At 39.0% G+C, this 23763-nt stretch overlaps 1 protein-coding gene across 3 annotated transcripts in view; it reads right to left on the bottom strand.

Annotated features, from left to right (window-relative positions):
* Nucleotides 1-23763, bottom strand: part of MTHFS (methenyltetrahydrofolate synthetase) — a 39333-nt gene that overhangs the window by 11796 nt on the left and 3774 nt on the right. For 2 of the 3 annotated variants that reach the window (XM_031440714.2, XM_031440715.2), the window contains exon 2: nt 21393-21654. In XM_031440714.2, coding sequence (XP_031296574.1) covers nt 21393-21654 — 262 coding nt within the window. Of the gene's footprint in view, nt 1-21392; nt 21655-21987; nt 22151-23763 lie in introns of those variants that run through there. The other variant, XM_031440716.2, reaches the window with a different exon arrangement.

Raw genomic sequence — 23763 nt, 5'->3', positions numbered from 1 at the left:
CCTGGGGATGGGGAGGAGGGGAGCAGGGAAATAAACACCCCCAACCTCACTCTCCTGCATTCCTGAGTCTCTGTTGGTGCTTCCCATTGGCTAAAGAACCAGAAAGCAGGGCAAGGGCACCCTGTTGACGTAGTCCACACAGGGGGACCTTCCAGAGTACCAAGCAAGTGGAAAAGGTAGACGGTGGATCTGGAGGAGCCAAGCAAATGGATCCAGCAAAAGATTTACATATGACTATTATCAGTAGTTAGCATGGGGTTTGAGGATTTGGGTTTATTTTGTATTTCTTCTTTACATCCTTCCGTATTGCTTGAGTATATCTTATCTTTCTAATCAGAACAAGGTTATTTTCCTTTATAAAATTCATTTTTAAGAATATTAAGAAAAATTTCCAGTTTTCTTTTGATGATGTACTTCAAACATGTTAGTTATTTTCTTAAGTATTTTTTATTATATCATAAGGCTAGCAAAGTATATAGGAAATAACTCTAAAGTTGTAAGTCAGTAGGAAATGATCATTTGATTTACATTATTTGCATAATCATAACCATCATCACCAAAAACAGCTACAACTATCTCCTGTATGAAAGAGAGCAAGCTAGGTGCTAATAAGGACCAAAAAAGTGACAATGAAAGTCCCAACACTTTATTGCAGGGGTTGGAAAACTATGGCCTACTGGCCAAATCTGGCCTGCTTCCTACTCCTGTAAATAAAAGTTTTGATGGAACACAGCCACACTCTGCTTTCACACTAAAAAAGCAGAGTTGAATAGTTGTAACAGATATTGTACGACACATAAAAGCCCCAAGTATTTACTATCTGGACCTTTACAGAAAGTTTGCCAAGACTTTCTTTAGAGCATCCACTGTAGGCTAAAATAGAAAAACAAAACTATATTTCAGCTAATCTTATCTTAGCAGATATTGACCAAAGTAAATCTTACTAGAAAAAAAGAATTAAACTGTCTTTATTACAGATATACAAAAATGCTTTGCAGAAAACAGGAGCAGCAGCAGCAAGAGCAGCTTCATGCAAATGGCATTTTCTAAATGTTTATTTTGGCTCTGAGTCTGAGATACTTTCACTGTTGTTAATAATCAGGTGGACCTAAAAAAGTTCAATAAAACTGAGAAGAAATGACAGAATCTCCTATGATTTTTCACTAACCTTAGGCAACCTCTGGTTGTCTGACTTTTATCATCTGTAAAACAGATGGATGGGGAAGCCACAATTTTTCAGATCTCTTTAGACTCAAAGCTTAGTGATTCTGAGAATTTTAAGGACAATTCCTTGTGTATCTGTGTGACACAATCAATAAATAAGCCAGTCACAAAAAGGCAAATACTGTATGATCCACTTATCTGAGGTATCTAAAATAGTCAAATTCATAGAAACAGAGAGTAGAATGGTGGTTACCAGGGGCAGGTGGGAGGGGGGAAGGGGGACTGTTTAATGGATATAGAATTTCAGTTTTGCAAGATGAAATGGTTCTGGAGACCTGTTTCACAACAATGTGCATATACTTAACACTACTGAACTTACACACTTAAAGATGGTTAAGATGGTAAATTTTATGTTATATGATTTTATCACAATAAAAAAAAAAAGAATGAAGGAAAGAAATGAGGCATCGGGGTAAACTGGGGTGAGTCTGGCGGGCAGCCCACCCTGCAGCACAGGTTCATGGGAAGGTGCGCTCCAGAAGGGCAAGCCTGGTTTCCTCGTGAGAGCAGTGAAGGACAATTTCTTCAGACAGAAATACATGGGTGCTTCTGCAGCTATTTCCCTTTGTCTCACTTTTTAGAAGAGGAACTCTCCAAGTCATTATTCTAAATAATTATAGCACTGCATGATTCCTAAGCCTTAAGAGCTTTAGCAAAATGGAAACTTCTCTGGGTAAAACCATTTGTTTTACCAAGACGTTAAACAAGCACTTGAAAGTCCTGCAAACTTTCTGGTTCAGTACATTTAACTAAAATAAAATTACATGGTACATTATATTTCTTCTGCTTGCTCTCTTCTTCTATGCCTAGGAGGATTCGTAGCTCGGCTAATATAAGCCTTGTGCCATCTAGAACAAATTCTATTACTGCAAGCCTGAGATAAAGTAACCTATTACTTTGAAATAATAGTACCTGTTTTTTTTCTTAATATAATGTCCTTTTCCAATGAGTTCCAAGTGCTTTTTTCACTCCAACTACCCTTGTTATCTGCTTCAACAAGTCTTCCTCTGGTTTCTTAGGGGAGTAACTTGCTCTTGAAACCCTTAATGTTCCCCCCAAACCTGTTAGAGCAGCCTGACGTTTATGTATGTGTATGTATATTTCTGTGCAGTTTTGTCACATGTATGGACTTGTGTAGCCACTACAACGATCAAAATACAGACAAGTTTCATTACTACAACGGAGCTTTTTTGTTTTACCCTTTCTAAAGAGCTTTAAAAGCTTTGAAGGAAATCCAGTTTTCTATTGGATAAGTTAGGGATATAACTGTGGTGTCCAGAGTCCAGGGTCTTGTGTTTGCAGCCCAGAGACCTAGCTGATAAGGGCCCTCTCAGGAGTCCCTCTGACATATTGCTGGGATAAGTGTGTGGAAGGCTTATCCCAAGGGATAAGGAAGAGTGTAGTTTTGTAACAAATGTTATAAGGAATGAAACTGTTCAACTAGGAATATTCCATGTAGAGTTTTTTTAAATGGCAGCAAAGATCTATTCACTTTTCCCCTGGAATTGTCTGCTCATTCTCTCTGACTTCCCTATCTGCCAGTGGAGTTCTGACTTTCCTGAAGACTCAGCGTGGCTCTCTGAAGTCACCAATTGTCCCCTCATTTTCCTCTCAGAGGCCAGTCAGAGGGTCCACTGGCTCACCCTGCAGAAGTAAGATTTCTTACCCTGGCATTGGAGACACTTCTCAACATGGTCTAAATGTGTCCCTCCAGCCATCCTGCTTTTATTTTACTCTTAAGTCCTTCCACAGAGAACCAGTCACCAGCCCTGAACATATACCATGCTTTCCCAAATCTCTGCCTTTGCTCATTCTGTTTTTATGCATGATACTCTATCCCTGCCTCTCCCTCTTGATCCTTCAAGATCCTACTCATCCTTTCATTGCTTGTACATTAGACCACCTCCTTGGTGAGGTTTTCCTGGGTTTACCACCTCTTCTCAATAGAATACAGTTTTCTTCCTTTTTACTTCTTACCTTGTTACTTACATTACTCACATTACTCTAGCCCTTATTACAGTTACTTAGCTGCCTGTATTGTGCAAGAGGTCATTATCGAGGGAAGCTGGGGGAAGGGTACGTAGGACCTCTCTGCACTATTTTTGCAACTTACTATTTCAAAATAAAAAGTTTTTCTTAATCTTCAGAAACATCTCATACTGTGACCTCCACCTCAAAGAGTCTAAAATCAAACCAGCCCAATCTACCCTCAATCCTACCTTCCTTTAATTGACCTTAAGCTCTAAACATAATCACCTTTTCACCGCCTGCTCTGACATATTTCCTTTCTAGCCTTCCATACACTGGTCCCACCTTTAGAGTCTCTATACTTTACCCAAGTCCCACCCTGTCTTTAAGACTCAGCCCATGCTTACTTACTTCCACATGGGCTCTCACTACTCAAAAATCTAGTGAGCACTGGGGTCAGAGGGGTAGGTGCTTAGCATGCGTACCCTGGAAGGTTCCCACCTCTGCACTGAAGATTAAATGGTCCATATTTTTTCTACAAGCAGATATTGATAGGGTGGAGTCAGCTGATCAAAGGATGGATATTCTCTGATACTGGCATTCTACCCACTTCATAACTTTGTCTAAGTGTTCCCCTGGTTTCTTTACCCAGATTTCGTCTAATACAGAACAAAAAACACTCTTCTATTACTTGGTTTATTTATTTGAAAAGATTATAGATTCTTGGATAATATTTTGTGACACAAGTAGAACTGAATGATTTATACTATTTCTCCTCAACATAACCAATTAGGCTGTGCAGAGACAGGGTCGGGAGTCACTCTGTTAGCCATACACAGGTACTGACGTCACATCCACAGTCCGAAGAACATCCAGTAATTCTACATTCACGTAACAAAAGCCAACTTTTCAGTTCGTTTCACTGAATTATTACAATCCAAGAATCTAACATCTATTCATAAATAATTTTGAAATATTTACTTATCCAAACAAATTGAACCAATCTGCTTCCCCTTCTCCCAAATATACCTTCTCTGTTGGACTCTACATTTTTTCTTCTCTGTGATTTTGGTGACTATTTTTTACGAGTCTTAGAGAAAGGGGCTTTTAGAAACAAGAACACTTGGGTTTCAGCCTCACTCTGTGTGATTGTATGAGCTTGGACAGGTCATTTCCTATCTAGGCCTGTTCTTTCATCTACAAAATGAAAAGACTGACTCAGTGATCTCCAAAATCCCTTCCATTTCAAATAATCCCCAGTACGTGAATTAAATGACTAAAGGATATACAAATGTGGGAGACTGCAGATAAAAATCATTGCCTCAGACTAATAAATTTGTAAAACACTGACATCTGCTGGAAACTGTGAAAACTACTCAGCCCATCCAAAAAATAGCGGACTTTAAAAATCAAGTCTTAAGACACTTCACTTTCAAAACATGTTATCAAAGATGCAAGTTTCTCAGAAATAGACTCATAGACATAGAATACAAACTTGTGGTTGCCAAGGGGGTGGAGGGTGGAAGGGATAGACGGGATTTTAAAATTGTAGAATAGACAAACAAGATTATACTGTATAGCACAGGGAAATACACACAAGATCTTATGGTAGCTCACAGAGAAAAAAATGTGACAATGAATATATGTACATTCATGTATAACTGAAAAATTGTGCTCTGCACTGGAATTTGACACAACATTGTAAAATGATTATAAATCAATAAAAAATGTTTAAAAAGATGCAAGTTTCTTATGAAATTTAAGTTTTCTGAAACTTCATTTTCTAGAACTTCAGAAAATTTTGAAGAAAATAACTTTAAAATTACTTCAGAGGCTTCTGCGTAAGTCTGGTTCAACTGGAACCATTTGGAAATTTGAACCTATGTTCCTATGCTTTCCTATACAACAAAAATAACCAACTTGAAACATAATGGAAAAAATTCCATTCAACAAAAACAACTAATATTAATTGATTAGGAATACACTTATCAAGAAATGTGCAAAACAGCATGACTAAAAGCAAAAACACCTACAAAGGAGCACAGAAAAAGCCTTGAACAATTAGGGAGGCATGCTGTATTCCCAGAGAAGGCTGAATGTTGTAAAGAAATCCATTTCCCCCAAGCTAATCTAAAAATCTGACACAGTTCCAATTAAGATCTCTAGAGGATCTGAGGGGAGAAACTGACAAAATAATTTTAAAGTTAATCTCAGAAATGAAAAAGTTTGCTAAATTTTTTTAAAATAAGAATAATGGGGCAGGATTTATTCTACCAGGTGTTAAAATGCATTAAGCAGCCTTAATACAACTATATTAATCAAAACACCACGGCAATAGCACCAGAACAGGCAAACATCAATGGAAAAGACTAAAACGTCCAAAAACAGACCCAAACATATGTAAGAATTTGTATGTGAAAATGGTGCCATTTCAAATCATCCAGAAAAGGACAGATTATTCACTAAATGGTGCTGGGACACTTGGCTATTTTTTAATACAAAGTTAAGTTCCTTCTCTATATAGTAACACACTTTAAAAAAGGATTAAAATTTTAATATTAAAAAACATAAAATAATAGGATAAAATGAAAATTTATCAATGCTCAAGAACAAAGAAAGACTCCCTAAAAAAGACATCAAAGGTACAAAGAGTAAAGGGAAAAGATGGATAGATTTTACTAATTTTAAAATATCTGTATCCCCCTCAAAACAAAAACATATACAAAATTTTTTAAATAACAACAAAATAGATAAAAAATATTCACAGCATACATGACAGACTGATGATTAAATTCAATAGATAAAGAATTGTTACAACCAGAAAGAAAATGATGAATACCAAAAAAAAAAGATAAATTCCCCAAAAGAAGTTGGGCAAGTTAAAAGACAAATTAGGAAGGTTAAAAAACATACAGAGAAAAAGGAACCCTTATATACCATTGGTGGAAATGTAAACTGGTGCAGCCACTATGGAAAACAGTATAGAGATTCCTCAAAAAACTAAAAATAGAACTACCATATGATGCAGCAATTCCACTCCTGGGTATGCATACAGAAAAAATGAAAATACTAATTCGAAAAGATACATGCACCTCAATATTCATAGCAGCACTATTTACCATAGCCAAGATATGGAAGCTGCCAAGTGCCCATTAATAGATGAATGGATAAAGAAGATGTGGTACATATATACAATGGAATATTACTCAGCCATACAAAAAGAATGAAACTCTGCCATTTGCAGCAACATGGATGGACCTACAGAATATGTTACTTAGTGAAAAAAGTCAGAGAAAGACAAACATTATATGATATCATTTATATGTGGAATCTAAAAAAAAATACAAATGTATACGCAAAACAGAAAAAGACTCCAGATATAAAAACAAACTAGTGGTTACCAAAGGAGAATGGGAAAAGGGGAGGGGCAAATTAGGAGTACAGAACTAAGAGATACAAACTACAATTTATAAAATAGATAAGCAACACGGATATATGATAAATACAGGGGATTATAACCATTATCTTGTAATAACTTTTAATAGAGTATAATCTGTAAAAATACTGCATCACAGTGCTTACACCTGAAACTAATACAAGACTGTAAATCAACCATATTTTAATTCAAAAAGCCTATTATATATTTTGACATTTTCCTTAATGAACACATATTAACCACTGTTAATTTTGTGAAGGAGGAAATGAAAATAAAATTGAAGAACTACTCTTTTAAGTCTTCAAAATAAAACCAGAAACATTGATAAATCAAAACTAAGTTATTTCTAAGGTTGAAAATTCAAGTAGTAGGGGTCATAAGAGGACCTAAATGAATTTCTTCTGAGACCGTTAACCAACTTTTTCAATATACTTATATGTTGAATACATTTTCAATATATTAGTGAGGTTTCCTGTGACATTGTACTTTTTTGAGAAACTTATTAAAAGGGATATATTTCCTCCTGATACAACCTCATGACAAACTACTATTCTCACTTAAAGACTTGGCTCAGATATTACTCCTCTTCCCAAACACTCTCAGGCAAAGAGAACCCTGTGCTGGGTCCCCAGGGCACTCTGGACTGTGATCATTACCACCAGGACTGAGACCACTATTCCATGCAGAACAGTAATCATCATCATCACCAAGCACTTACTACGCAATGGGCATTACACTAAAAGTTTTATACAAAATTTATTATTCAATCTTCATAACAATACAGAGAAACAGACACCCATTTTCAAATGAAGGAACAAACACTTAGGAAGATTATAGAGGGTCTACTGGTCCATTCGGCTAGTATACAACAGAACCAGTAACCCAACTCTCTCTGAGACCGAAACACCAATCCTAACCACTCCTCATCCTCCCTCTCCACACAGCTGCCTTCCCCAACAAACTGAGCTCCTCGTGGCCAGAGATCACCACACCTCATGCATTTTCTTCCCTTTCCAGGGCATAACATGGAGACTGGCATATGACAGGTGGTCATGAGTGTGCATGTGTTCATTCTTTCTTTCTTTCATTCACTCACTCGTTCATCCAAGGAAAGATCAAAATACTCTTTCTTATATGACGGTGGTGAATATGTAAAGTGGCACAGCCTTTTTGGGAAAGCAATATGGGAAATATCCATAAAAGTTTAGGATCCATGCCATTCCACTGCTAGGAATTGGTCCTATTTGCATAAGTATGCAAAAATACATGACAATATTCTTTATGCCATTATTTGTGACTTTTTAAAAAAAGGAAACAACTCAAATGTCCATCAGCAAAGGACTGGTTAAATAAATTAGAGCATATGCAACCATTTAAAACACTATGGGAGATCTACCTGTGCCGCTATGAAAAGAATTCTAAGGCTTATTAACCAGCAAAAAAAACAAGATGTAGAAGAGAATGTACAGTACAAAACGTAGCTGTACAATTTTTTTTTTTAAGAATGCACACATGAAGGGAGGGTATAGCTCAATGGTAGAGCGCATGCCTAGCATGTATGAGGTCCTGGGTTCAATCCCCAGTACCTCCATTGAAAAAATAAGTAAGTAAATAAACCTAACTACCCCCCAACTCAAAAAAAAAAAAAAAAAAGAATGTATACATACAGATCTAGAAGGATACCCAAGTATGTTAACAGTAGTCATATTTGAGGAACAAGCTGGAGAGAGGGGAAGTGAGACTTTTACTTTCCATCTTACTCCCTTCTACACCACTGAAATTATTTACCGTGGGCATGTCATCACTTTTACAGGTTAATGGATTAACTGTGGCTCCACCATCCTGTGGCTCTTCTTCTGTTTGTTTGTTAAACATCAACATAAACTGAGAACATAGTACAGTTATCTTGGATTGGCCAAGAAGGCGAGCTGTGTGTATCAGTCCTCTTTATTCCACTTTTTTCCCTCAAAGTCTATATTCTTATCTAAGGATGTGGCAGCTTGTACATGGATATGCCTCCTTCCTACCACCGAAAAAGAAACAAGTAAGATCATCCTTTCCTTCAGCATTTTTTCATTTTGTTAAACCTACAGAGGGTACATGAGAGAGGCAAGTCTTACCTCGGGGCAGCTAGTTAAATCTGCTTTTATTTATGGTTTATCACTAACTGAACATGTTGCTGAAAATGCAAAGTTAGGAATTGTTCTTGGGAGGAGAGATTAGGAAAACTGATGGGTGAGTGGCAGAACATTCTTATATTTCAAATTTCCTGTTCTCATTGATCATATCAGCCTTAATGAAAGACTATCTTGCTCAAAGACACCATTCTTTATTCCAGCATCCGTTTATCATTTTATCCTGCTCCTTCTAATGCAAAAGCAGAGGTACCAAAAAGCCACCTGTATCTGTAGTCTCTTAATTCTAACACATTATGAATACCCATTTCCATATACTTAAAGATTCTGCTATTTTCTTTCAGCTAACCCTTCCCAAATTTACATTTATAGTTTCTCTCTACTTTTACAATTACTCTAGTCTAACAAATAATTAAAAAAACATGTGACTTAGAAACCTCACCTAAAATGGGAAATTAATATTAGTCTAGTCCCTATCTGTCATGGCCTCATCTCCTCTTCTGTTAATAATCTCAGGGTTTACCCTATAACCATACTCTGATGACTCCTGAATCAATTATCTCCTATTTCCTGACCTCCAGCTCTATACATCCAACTAGCTACCCACCAGAAACTCCCAGAAACCCCAGAGCAACCTCAAGTGGGATTCATCATCTGCTCCCAAACCCCACCAAACCTGCTCTCCCTCCTGCATTCACTGCCTCAGTTAGTAGCCCCACACCCAGAGGGCAAAGTCATACTGTCCCTCAATGTCCTCAAATGGTCAATCACCATTTGGAGGCCTGGAGACTACATTCTGTATGTGTCAGAACTCACTCATCCTCTTCAATCTTCAAATGATCATCATTTCATCATTCATTCTGTCCCATCAGATTCCAATGGATGCCCCACTCTTAGTCTCTTTGGCCTTCATCTCCCCAGCCTATCCTCCTTATGGCTGGCAGAGCAATCTTTCCAAAACAGAGAAGTGGTCATGCCACTCCCCTGATTGAAGTCTTTCAACAACTCCCCAGTACCTACAGAAAAAAGTTCAATCCTGTATGCATGACATACAATACCCTCTGTGACGTGGGCCTGCCAGTGTCCTTCAGCCCCGAGTTAGCCCATGACCACCAACTGAATCACAACCTGCCTTGGGCTGAGGTGGTACAGGCTGCTGGTTGCCCACCTCAACATCCATTCTCCCCTTCCTCCTTAGTAGCAGAACTAGGACTTTATCCAGGAGGCCATGAATTCTACTGTAAGACTGTATTTCTCAGCTTCCTTGGCAGCTACATATGGCCTTGTGCCCAAGTTCTAGCAAATGGAATTTACAACATAAGGGAGGTGTTCTTTTTCCCCCATCACCCCCTTTTTCGTCCTGCTGCCTGGAATGCAGAGTTGACAGCTAAAGCCTGGGATGCCATCCTAGACCATATGGCAGAGGCAACAACACTTGTCCCTGATGACTATGGGACTTCCATGACAGCCACAGACTTCTAACACTACTCCCAGACTTCTTTCCAAGGAACCTACTGTCACTTGGGGGGTTTCTGCCCTATGCGGCCAAACCTAATTCTAACTGATAGGCTGAACACACCCTCCTCTTACCCACTGCCAGGTACATAATGGCAGCGTGGAAGGGCACTGTGCTGTCTCACAAAGAGCAGGCCTCTGGGTGAAGCAGACCTGGCAGAAACTCCTGGCTCTGACTCTTGACTGCAGCATGCCTATAAATAATGGTCTGAGACTCACTTTCCTCATCTGTGCAACTGTGACAATATTGTTGTTATGATGAATAATGAGGTTACATATACAAAAGCAGTTAGCACAATGCTTAGTCCTTAGTAGACACTCAAAGGGTAGCTACTCACAATTCACTGGTATCTCTGCTTCTGAACATAAAGCAACTTGGGAGGGTGCTGCCTCACCTTCTGTGCTCACTGCGATTAAACCTCCAGAAACCGAGCTCTCATAGTCCTTTACACACTTTACAGTGCTTCTTCCAAAGGAGTCTAAGAAACCTGGCCCTTATAAGCAGGCCCTAGGCTATGACCATTTAGTCCTCTCATGCTTGGCACAATGTCTGGCACAAAGTAGGGCTCAGAAAGTATTTGCTGCATAAATGACTGAACAAATAAAACATTTTAGAAAGAAAAAAGGGCAGAGTGTCATATAATTGATTGCTGGGCTCAGTTTCTGATTTTTATTTACCTAATTCTGATTTCTTTTAGGCTTTGGGCATATGGAATACAGTATTTTTTTACGGCTGGCATTTACAGTTTCTTACAGTCAAAAAACACACAAAGAAGTTGTTGTTTAAGCCCCTGTTTCACAGGTTCTCTGTTTTTTACTGTCCAGTGCAATTCCCAACTGAAGTACAGTACCCAGAATATACAAACCCACAAAGAAAATGTTAATAAAGTCCCAAAGTGATAAACTATATGTGCCAATATTCTCTTACTCCAAAATAAAATTAGAAAGTGGTCAAAGCACTTTAGAAATTTGTTTAAATGTTAAATATCTCTGGAGCCAAAGAAGGATCCCATACTACTATTATAAAATGGAAGATAATGGGACCAATAACATTATATGTCAAAATTCATGGAAAGTCACTAAAGCTGTACTCAGAAAAAAAAAATAGAAATTTTAAATGTTTTTATTAATAAGCAGGAAAGAATAAATATAAATGAATATGGAGTCAGAAAAAAAGTCACAAGGTAGTAGGAAGGTAATACTCAAGAAAGATAAAAATAGACACTACTTAATTAAACGCAAGGAGGAAAAAAACGAGGAGATACTAGCCAGAGGGTACAAAGTTTTGGTTATGCAAGATGAGTGAGGTCCTAGAGATCCACTGTACCACACACTGCCTATAGTTAACAATACTGTATTGTATACTTTAAAATTTGACAAGAGAGTAAATCTTATTATGTAAGTGTTCTTCTCACAAAAATAATAAATAATAGAAGTGGAAGAAAACTTTTAGAAGTGATAGGTTTATGGCATATGATTTTTAAATCAGTACCTCGGTTGTATTTATAGTATATGTAGATGTAATTTATATGATACTCACAGCACAAATGGGGGAGAGGAATGGAGTTATGTAGAAGCAAAGTTGCTATATTTTACTGGAATTTGGTATTAAACTGAATGAAGCAAACTGTGATAATTAAAAATGTAATCCTTCCAGCAACCAGCAAAAAATTTTTAAATATGATTTTAAAATCAATAGAGGAGTTAAAATAATGCATCCCCCAAAAATATTTAACACAAAAAAGTTCCTCTCTCTTGTATTCCATGCTTTCAAGATCCCACTAAGTGATCAGCATTGCCCAAACTTTTCCACCAGTTACAACTACAGAAAAGGCCAAAACCCCGGAGGCCTGCCCGAGGTGGCCTGCCACAGCCAAAGTTGTTTTTGTTTTGATATTTTGTGTTTTAGCTTTAAAATTCATGAATTTCACTGATCTTTCATTACATATTATATTTGTGCTTATTTTGGTATAAAAATAATGTGGGGTTTTGTTTGTTTTTCTGCATTTGTTTTTGCCAAAATGTTTAAGTAAAATTAACACTTGAAGAAAACATATTAATGTTTGTCCTACTGCTTTATGGGTCCACTGATATTCCACCAGGAGTCCCTAAAAGATACACGACTTTTGGGGAAGTAGAGGCCTAAACCAGTGACTTTCAAACTTTCTGGGACCTATGGTAAGATAAACATCATGACCCATTTTATATACAAACAGACATAGATACACCAACACAGACCCATACAAAGGCATACACACAAACCTCTAATCTAAATAAAAGGGTTTTTTCTATGTCTTTCTTGGTTTTGTTTCTTTTTAATACTACAAAATTGAACTTAAAAGCCCTAATGGGTCATGCTTCAAGTGTGAAAACAACTGGTCTAAACAATCTGATTCATTCATCCCAGGACTTCTTAATGAGTGATTCTGGCTTCCAGTGTCCCTTTACCCAAAGAACACAATTTTTTACGTGTATTTCACTACTTTAAACCAAAGTAATGAGATGAGCAGTTAAGAAGACATTTTAAAATTTCTGTTCAATTTCCATCTCATAACTTGCTGTCCACTTCATCTAATAGTAATATTGGCTTGTTCTGCTTGCTTACTTGTGGATAATTAGTTAAAATATAACTAACTTTATAGATGACGATTAGCGTAAAAAATAAATGAACATTGCTGGATTATGTTTGCATTTCTTTACAGCTACTATTGGTCATTCATTCAACATACAATTACTAGGCTTATACTTCAAAAAGAGTATCAAAGCTGGTGAAGAAAAAGGTGATACCTCAAATTCACTGGGGTACTGTGCTAAGCCCACACAATGACAGAAATGTTTCAAGACTCTATTTGTTTCTCTAAGGGGTGGCAGAAGGATTGCCAGGAGAGTTACATGAAGGCACAAGCTTAAAAGAGAATAATTTCTAACCTTTAATAAAGCGGTCTAAAATGGAATGGGCTTCCCTGTTAAGTGGTGGGCTTCCAATTCCTGCAAATATTAAAAGTAAGACAAAAAATCTTTTAAATTACCAGAGTGGGATGTAATAAAGCCAATTCAGTAACACAAAGCACACTGAGGTATCGTAACATAGATAGAAGTACAAAGGAAGAAATGTTTAAATCTGACTGGGGAATCTAAGGAGGCTCCTGGAAGAGGCAGTATTTAAATTGAGACTTAAAGGATGGGTAAGACTCCAAAAGTCAGACAAAGAAGATGGGCATTTTAGGTTGAGGAAACTAGAAGAATAAAGACAGAACGACCTTCCCCCAAAGAAAACATAGACATACACACACACTTTTATTCTTCCTTGAATCTTGTTGCAGAATCTGGACTTATTATCTAGGCAATGAAGACAAAGTTTTCAAGTGGTGGAGTAATGCAATCCAGGTGAGTTTTAAGGTCACTTTGGCAGGAACGTGAGACTGAGAAGTCAAGTGTTTGGAGAGGGATGGTCAGTTGGGAGGTCACCACAATGACCTAAGGTAGAGAATTCAACCCCAACATTTGCCAAATGGACAAAGGCAAAATTTCCTTATACTTTACTGGTCCAGCTTCCTTGAACTCATCTCTTGTCCTCATTTTTCAGTGGAGAAAATTCCCTAACTCACTTTCCTGGAAAGAAGAACATGTTACAATTCATCATAAAGAAACATCCCAGTCTTGTGGCCTTTCAAAATGAATAAAGAGCTTTAAAGGGCTGTTTTTCACTGCTGAAGGCATTCGAGGAAATAGATCCTCTTGGCTCTTGTCCACAGAACAGATGAAAAACATGAAGGCTATCCCCAGTCTGCAGCTAGACCGCTCCACAGAACGCCAGACTGTGCCATTAACCCTTGGGGAGCGAGTGAGAGAAAACAAGAGAGAACTTGCTGAAGGAAGGAGGAGTCGGGGAGAAAAGACACGTTCTCCCGCGGCATGTAAACCCACCGTGGCATTTATTTACGGGCAGGTTTTCATCGATCTAACTTGACATTAAAGGGTCAGAAGACTAAACTAAAAACAACTGATTTTTTTCTAATTCAAACTCTTCTTAAAAATTCTGCCTCTTCTTTCAAACGAACATACAGAAACATACATAAACCTAGTAGACAAAACATTTTAATGTCTCAATTAAAGATAATAAAATAAATACTGAATTGGAAAAGGAGTTTAAACACCTGAAGTTCTACATGTAGGGAGTTTTAAGTCACCTGGGTTAGTCCTTTTAATGATACTTCAGTGTTCCACAGTACATTCAGTGAATCATTATGCCTGGGTAGAACATTTAGCAGGCTAACCCATCTTGGCAAGAATAACAGGCCATAACCCCTAAGGAAATATCTTTTAATCTTAATGGGCTGGGAGTTAACAAAAAGTAAATTACCACTCTCCGAAATGAGAATATATTCTAAAGTTGCTGCTGCAAGAGATAAAATAGACAATTCTGGAACAGCTCCGAGGAAGCCTATCATGAGTGCATTTACTCAGATGGAAGGCCAGTTACAAAAGAAAGCCTCGGCTGTCCTTCCTTTGCATTTACTTGAATATAAAATGACTGCAAAAAAGCTTAACTTCAAAACCAGTGGTCTTTCAGATACCCATGACTTAGTGCAAGGTCTTTCTTGGGAAAATGTGACGATGTCCCCATGAATACCATTACCAACAGTACCTGTCCATGAATAGTGGTTCTAGTGCAGTATGCAGTCAGGAGAGAGAGAGAAAATCCAGGTGCTAAAGCAACTTTAACGAATGAGGTGTTGAGAAAAGAAATGGCACTTTAGAGGGTGCTGGAGTGGAAAACAGAACTGGGTGACCATTGCATTGTTATTCACTGCCTGTGTGTCCTTGGGGAAGTCACTTGGCCTCCCTGGACTTCAATCATCCCATCTGAAAACAAGGAAGATAAAGGGAGAACCATTAGAGTCTGCTCCACCTCCAACAGTGCCTATCTCTGAAGGCAAAATTCTCAGCTGTCCCGAGGGAGAGGTCACCCAAAACGCCTGCAAAGGTACGTGTGATGTGCGAAAGCACAGTCCAAAATTACAACTGCCTTGACTTCTTTTCAGTCATGACATGTTATCTTGAAAGTTCAAATAAAACTGGTGAAGGGGATTTCTGTGAAGCAAAAGAGATGCATAAGGTTTGCGGTAAATCATATCGAAACACCAAACGATGGAGGATCTTATAACTACTTATTTCTTCTCTTAGCAAAAATTAAACAAACAAAAATTCTCACAGACACTCTGAGAGTCCTTTGTGGTGGCAGGGCTGTGAGTGTCCACAGAACATGGCCAGATAGCACCCATGGACTGGATGATGAATGTGGCATGGACCCCGCGGCTGCTACAGGATTCACCTGGCACGCTGACTCAGGAGACACAACAGACTGCCAATCTAGGTATTACTGTGTCCTTAGCATCATAGAAAGATATAGAGCAGCATCTTCATCTCATCCTGGGCCCAGCAGCGACCCTGGCACGCAGCTTCTTTTGCCCCCTCACCCACATGGGGTGCATCAAGAGCAGGTCTGTGCAGGCCCCCTCTGCACCTGTGGGTCTGCCAGCCTTTTATGTGCATCTAGACTCAGACCCAAGGCCTACCCACCAACTCCACAGTGTCACATAGTTAGAAAGCAGCAAAAGCAGAACTCAAATCCAGATTTATCTGATTTATCCCAAATCTTTGTTCTTGACTGCCATGAAATACTGTCTTCCAGCAGACTACTTCGGCTGAAGCAGCAGAACCGCACCAGGAAGAAGCAGGAGTCAAGGTGAAAAGACAGGGAGGCCCACACAGTGGCCTGAATGTTTAAATTTTATCCAGTGTCCCTTCTCTAGGCAACAATCAGCTAGCAGGAACCACAGTCTGCTCAGGCATACAGATCTACGCTGTGTACAGGGAAAGGCTTGATCAGGGTAGGTGACCTGTACAAAAAGAGATACTTCAGGAGAAGCAACATGGCCAGGAAACCAATTAGAAGATTATGCCAATGGAACTGATGTGAAGAATAAAAACTGTAAATGAAGGATTCCTCGAAGCTAGAATTAAAGAGAGAGAGAGAGATGATAAAAACATTACAAAGGGAAATCTGGTGAGACTTGATAACTGGATGGGTAGAAAAGAGACAAGGAGAATTCTGTGTTCACAAACTGGCTGCTAACAGAAACGTGAAAAGCACAAAGACAATGATAAGAATGAATTCTGACTCACTAAAGTCCAGGGACAGTGGGACATCCAAGCGGAAACAAAAAGCTGAACAGGACAGAACAAAGGAGAGTGCCCTGGGATGTGCTGGCATAAACCTGCCTCCATGAGGACAACAGGCAGTTAACTCATGATGGTGGGGACCAGGTCCATCCTGTGCCCTGGTCCACCCCCATCACACCTCACACAGAGAGGTACTCTATAAATATTTTCTGAATAAAGTATTATGATCCAATCTAAATCCCTTCAGCCTGTCCTCAAGGATATCATGACTCTGCCAAATGCCTTGATGAAATTCATGCCCACTCTCTTAACTATATTCTTGCAGATGCCATGCAACTCTGTTAAAGAAAGAAATGAGGTCAGTTTAATGGGAATTACTTCCATGAACCAATCCTAACCTCCCCTCCAAAAAGGACTGATCATGAACAACCTACAAGGAAGTTGCATATGTCATGTTCAAAGAGTCTGTCCTTAACACTGCTCCATTCAATTACTTTAAAATGCTTTTGTTGAGGACTACAAAATCTTCATTATGCTCATTTATTTATTTAAGTTATGTGTCAGGTACCCACACATGGGTACGAATTCCTAAAGAGCTTCCAGAAAGATCAGAAATAGAAAATAAGCAATGAGAAAGTTATGGCTGCAAAGAGCTTGTTCTAGTCTGTAGAACTTTCGAAATGACTGACAGCATAGGTGAGTGTGATTTTGGACTGTCCAGTATCCATTCCCCTTGTTCTGGAAAAAGCACTTGTTCCTCCTGTGGTGAATCACTCCCAGCCCACTCTCAGCTCAGAGGTTTGGGTTGCAGAGACGGGCACAGGCCCCCATCTGGTCAGTCAGCACATCTTTTCTCCCTGGTTACAGTGAATGGCACAGGGATGGGCTTGTAAGACCCAGGCCCAAGTCACTCAGCCTAGTCCACGTCCTTCGCCATAGTGACTGACTGCAGAATAGCCACTGGACCCAATGTGGATCAATGAGAGTTAAGACCAGGACTTTACCAGGACTGTTAGAAAACAGACTTGCTCTTCCCTGCTGGGACTGCTACCAGTAAGGATGCTGTAGAACCTGGAGTTACCATGGGCCACCTGTGGCACCAAAAACTGAAGCCAACACAGATGAAAGCAGAGTGACAAGGCAGAGACAGAGTAGATTCTAATAATTCTGATCCCACCACATCTAAAGCCAGCCCTTCTGCGGGTTTCAGTCTCTGGGCCAATAAAATCTCTTCTTTGCTCAAGTCGTACTGAATTAGATTATGTACATTCAATGGAAAGATTGCTGGCTGATCTAACTGCTCAAGCAGCCCTCACTTTGAGAATAAATTCAATAAAGAGGCAGCCCCTCTAATTCATTTACCCATCTGTTATTTTGCCATATACATAATACAAAAATACCCTGTGTGAAATTTTTGCTTAGAAACTTATCATTGCAACTAAGGACACCAAAGCTCACTTTTTCATAAGCTGCGATAACGTGAGCAAACCAGAAAGAGAAGCAGGCTACACAAGCTATCCTGGGGACAATCTGAGCTCTAATCAGGTTGTCCCAAACACTGTGAAGCTAGATTTATGCTTCAGCACTGAAGATGCCACATTCTAAACTGCTGATGCAAGTGAAAGTCCATGGTGCAGAACGTGATGCTGGGAGACAACAAACAGAGGAGACTGCTTACTCGAACGTTTCTGGAAACAACAGCAAAGTGAGTCACCTCCCAGACTGCAGCTGCAAGACTAAAGGCATTGGGGGAGGGTATAGCTCAGTGGTAAAATACACACTTAGCATGCACAAGGTCCTGTGTTCAACCCCCTGTATCTCCATTAAAAAAAACATAAATAAATTAAAAAAAAAAACCTAATTGCTTTCCCCCCACAAAAAAATACCCAAAAACAAACACACAAACAAAAGCAATACAGGTATAATTCCCTATCCCTTTGCAACCCAGATTGCAAGTGTTGGCAAAGAAAAATATATGGGGAGAGAAAGCAACCTGTCCACAAATACAGCATGAATAAATGCTATGGAGAAGAAAAAAAATTAACAGTTCAAGTGAACGTTTTCCTATTCATGGCCACGCCCTGAACTTCTAGTCTTAATATCCTGTATCTTTTCATTTGACACTGATGCTTGACGTACACTGCAGGTGGGGATGCTCATTCTATTTACATACGTTTTCTGTCTCCCCAGCTAGAGTGTGAGCCCCTTGACATCCAGGACTTTATCTTTCCAGAGCTAATACAGTGTCTGATACAAAGTAGATGCTCTGGAAATTATCAAAATATTAAACACTCAGGGAGCATTGAGTTGATGGCATAATGAATAACCCTGCCTTCCTTGATCAAAGTTAATAATAGTTACCATTTACCACCTCACTCCTATGTGTCAAATGATGTGTTAAAACCCATACGTAAATGATTTAGCTCATTTACTTGGGCTGAGTTTATCCTAACCGAGAAGTACACTAAATTAAGTAGAAAAATCATGCTTCTTCCTTACTCTTCCCACCACTGTACTTAAATAGAAATAGAATACATGCATGAAGGTTCAGGGTGACACATTTTAGCTCAACCTAAGGAATATATTCTAGAAGGGGCAGAGCTGTTCTACAAAGACAACGGGCTGCCTCTGGAGACACTGATTACTGGATAACAAAGAGCATTTCAATTAGCAGGGACAGTACAGAGATGATGCAAGAATTGGAGGAACTGTTAATATAGTCAGCCAGAACTAGGAAAGTACCCTGAGCTCCACCCATCAGCCTGAGAGTCTGGAGAAGTAGGTGATGAAGTGTGAGCAATGTCGGAGCCTAAAATTCTTATCTTTCCTTATCTATAAGCCTGGGCTACCTCCCAAGATACACTATACCCCCTTATATCTCATTGTCTTAAAATGCTTGCAATCTTTCTTCCTGAAGATACGAAAAAGTTCTATAATGTCAGCATTCATCTGGTCTACTGATGTAGGACATGAAGGAGGCAGATCTGAGTGTACTTCTAGTGCCTAAATATCTAGCAAAGCATAGGATTGGATAATAAAGGAGAAAATGTAGCAAAATAAAGCATCCCCTATTACCATGAGCCCTTGACTCTGTCCCTTCTCACACTGTCATATATATTTTACAGGTTATGTTGTTACATTGAAAAGGAAAATTGAGAGAAGATTGCATAAAGCTTTGCTGGGGTTTCTTTGTAACTATTTAAGTCTTAATCAAAAATGTACACCCCTAGGATGAGTTTGAGGGACTATATTACAAAATAGTACCCTTAGTTTGTTTTGCTTCCAGCTCTGAGACTGATTGATAACGATTAAATCTCCCAAGTGGCTGTTGTCCAAGGAACAGCATGTATAAAAGTCCAGCAGTAGAGAAAACAAAACGGGGTTGGCCTAATTTAAAAAGATACACCTACCCTAGTGTTCATAGCAGAACTATTTACAATAGCTAAGACCTGGAAACAACCAGAGTGCCCATCCACAGATTACTGGTTTAAGAAGATGTGGTATACATAAACAATAGAATACTACTTGGACATAAAAAGGAATGAAATATTCCCATTTCTAGCAACATGGATAGACTTAGAGACTATCATACTAAGTGAAGTAAGTCAGACAGAGAAAGGCAAAATTATATTACGTGGATGTGGAATTTAAAAGATAATACAAATAAATCTATATACAAAACAGAAACAGACTCACAGACGTAGTAAACAAACATATGGTTACCAAAGGGGAAAGGGGAGTGGGATAAATTTGGAGAATGCGATTAACAGACATAAACCACTATATATAAAATAGATACGCAACAAGGATTCACTATATAGCACAGGGAACTATATTCAATATCTTATGACAACCTATAATGGAAAAAGTATTTGTATACAAAACTGAATCACTTTGCTTTACACCTGAAACTAACACAATGTTGTGTATCAACTATACTTCAGGGTTTTTTTTAGAATGAGGTTGGGAAACAGATTCAGAGTGGCTGGAACTTAGACTATATAGTGAGGGAGTAGAAAGATGTGAAAACGTAAAGATAAAGCAAGGTCACCTCAGGAAGAGGCTGGTTAAGGAGTGTTTACTTCAAACTAAGCATAGCAGAAAGTCACTGGAAGACTAAACAGGAGAGAGGAGTGCTCAGCTTTGTGTTTCAGAAATCTTGTTTCAATTTCTATGCAGATAATGGACTGAGAGGGAGCAGAGAAGACAAGATATAGAAAGGAACAAGTGTTAGGAGGCTGTTATGATAACCCAGGCAAGCGGAGACAGTGGCTTACACTGCAGGAGTAGCAGTGGGATTAGAGACAAGTGGACAGATTCAACAAATACTCAATAAGTAAAATTAACAGGACTTGGCAGTAGACCACACACGGGGCATGAGAGAAGGAGACGAACCAAGGATGATCTTGAGATTTACGGCATGGTCAGGTGGGTAGGAGGCTGACGGTGCTAAGCACGAAGAGAGACACATGGTAGTAGGGGTTGAGGAAACATGATTCAGTTTGGAATGTGTTGTGTTTGAGATGCCCGTGTGATATTCAAGTAGTTGACAGGTCTGAACTGAAGATACAAATGCTTATTAGCATTAATAATAATGTACTCATTAACATACAGATCATAATTTAAACCATGTGAAATGACAATATTATTCAGGGAAAATGTATAAATCAACCCACAGGTTACAGCAAGAGTCTGTGAAAAGGCAACAATACCTTTTACCTTAATACCTTACTATTATAGTTGACACTTCACAGCTTACAGAGGACATCTTACCCTAAGCCAGGTGAGTGTCTTGGAATATAAGTGAAATACACATTGATCCCTGTAGAAAAAGTGACCCAAGCATAACAAATGGATCAGAGGTCTATAACGACCCCTCACAGCCCGACAGCATCCTCAGACGCCAGTTCTAACACCGTAACACTCACCTGTTGACAAGGCCTCCTCCCGAACCTCATCCTCACCAGGCTGAGGAATATTCCAGGATGTTCTGGGAAGTGAAGAGATTTCCTCGGGCGATGCTAACCTCACCATATCCATGTGACTGCTCTGGAACTGGTACCGCGGGATAAAGCAGGTTTTGCCTTGTCGGAAAATGTCCTTGATAATCTCTTCGGTCTCGATTTCATCTTGCATGCTCAGAAAGATGGAGATTCTTTTGGATTTTTGATACTGACTGTGGGCAATCACCTAAATGGGACATGATGGTAATTACAGTTTCTAAGATTGCACTTTTAAATATTAGTGACTTCCCTTAACAGTTTTTAACATTTTCTCCCTTTTCCCTCAGCCTTCTCCAACTTCTTTATCCAGAAACAAAAACAGAAAAAAGTAGAGTGGTAGAGTAGGTCAAAAAACACTGCATCCTCAAGCCTGATTTCTAGTTCTGGACCCCACACTTACTTCTCTGATCCCTTTATAACTCTCTGGCACACCTACTCTGGTAGGTGCGAAAATTCTTTAAGAAGTCACTGTGCAGCCCTGCTGCCTGTCTCGAGTATTCCAAGCTTGACCCCCACCTACCCATTCTAGCAGCCTTCCGTCCTCTCATCCACTTCCCCAGAGTCTTTGCTTTATTTTAACTCTGAACCTTGGCTCCCATAGACTTCCTCACTCTCTGGATTGTCTCCTTCTCTCCACCCAAATTCCATCCACACAAGGCCTAACTTTTCATGACTCCTGCAGAACCCTTACTACGTTTATAGAGTTAATATATAACTTAACACTTAGTTATGTGTTGTCATGAGTTGATTATTGTTTTGTGTGCCCTAAATGTAGCATCCTGGCCAGTCTGTAAACTCCTTGGGGGCAGAGAACATGCCATACAATTCTCTTAGTTCTACCCACCTCCGTCCCATTTGCTAAAACTCTTCTGCTCAAATGAATGTTAAAATGTTCACACAGATGGGAGGTGGGGGTATCCTGGAGCGGCAAAGATGCTCTAAAAGCAAGGGCCATGTTGTAAGAAGGTAGACCTGCTGGAAGAAGCTTCATATTCAGTTTAATCATTCATGAAGCGGGAGAAGGGGTTGAGCTTTGCTCACCACAGCAATGTTAACACTCTCAGAACTTCCCCAGACTCAGAAGGTAGCTCTCAGCTCCGTTTTTTCCCTTCCTTTTCTAATCTTCCCCATTCTCCAAGCTAAAAAGGAAAAGTTACTGCAAAAGTAGCTTATAAATATGACTGCTAGAGAGACACAGGCACAGAAAGTCAAGTCATTCTCAGTAAAAAGGGACACATAGAAATTAAGTAGACAGAGCACACCAAACCAATGCTAAGAAGGAAGTTAACCCCATCTTTCTGAGAAGTTACAAAGCTGTGATGAGGCCTGAAACAGGCAGAGCAAATGAAACTGTGAAACCCAGAGACTGGGCGGATCTGAGGCCTTCAGCACCCAAGTACTTTCAGGAAAAGCTAAGTGTCTATCTCTTTAAAGCAGAACAGAAAATTAAGAGCTGAATAAGCAGTAACAAGCATCAGTTAAAATTCAGTGTTAGACAGGGTACACACATTTATCTTTCTTCCTCAAATCTCATTTATATGACAGTAAAGAAGCAGGAAAAAAGAAAGCCATGATAGCACTGATACCAAGAGAAAAGAGATCTGACTGATTTCCGGAAGACAGAGAGTGGATGGGACAGTTTTGACAGACAAAATAGCAGCAGATACAACACTCGGAGAACATGGCTGTAGGTCAAACAGAATCCATTCTTCCTGTGAAATCCCAAAGTGACTACGAAAGGAAAGGAAATCCCCCTTAGCTATCACACTTTCTTTCATAGACATGTACAGATAATAAAGGTTCATCAAACATTTCAGAAAGCCAAAATACAAAACAGAAGGGTTTTTTTTTTTTTAAAGGGAGGGATGGGGGGAGTAATCCAGCAGGAAACTGATGATTATAATTTAGAGAACATGGATTTTTTTCAAATCCAATCCAAATCCTCATTAGTTTTCTCAGACAAATTCAAGACAGTAGTATCTATAAAATAACAGGTGTTTGGGAAAGAAAGAAACCAGAGAAGTAAGAAAAAATACTTGGAAATTAAAACTAAGACTATCAAAATTGGGGGAGAGGGTATAAGTCAGTGGTAGAGCGCATCCTCAGTATCCATGAGGCCCTGGGTTCAATCCCCAGTACCTCCATTAAAATAAATAAATAAACCTAATTACCTCCATCAAAAAAAATTTTTTTAATGTTTGATAAAAAGATTATCAAAATTAAAACAATTTAGGGGGAAGCCTTAAGTAAGGGAAAAAAACAAAGACATGGGGAAAATGAGAAAAAAATGTTGAGA

Source organism: Camelus dromedarius, chromosome 29 (assembly GCF_036321535.1).
Source record: "Camelus dromedarius isolate mCamDro1 chromosome 29, mCamDro1.pat, whole genome shotgun sequence".
In the NCBI taxonomy this organism is placed as follows: Eukaryota; Metazoa; Chordata; class Mammalia; order Artiodactyla; family Camelidae; genus Camelus; species Camelus dromedarius.
The sequence above is the reverse complement of the archived record's forward strand: the minus strand, read 5'-3'. Positions and strand labels throughout refer to the sequence as shown.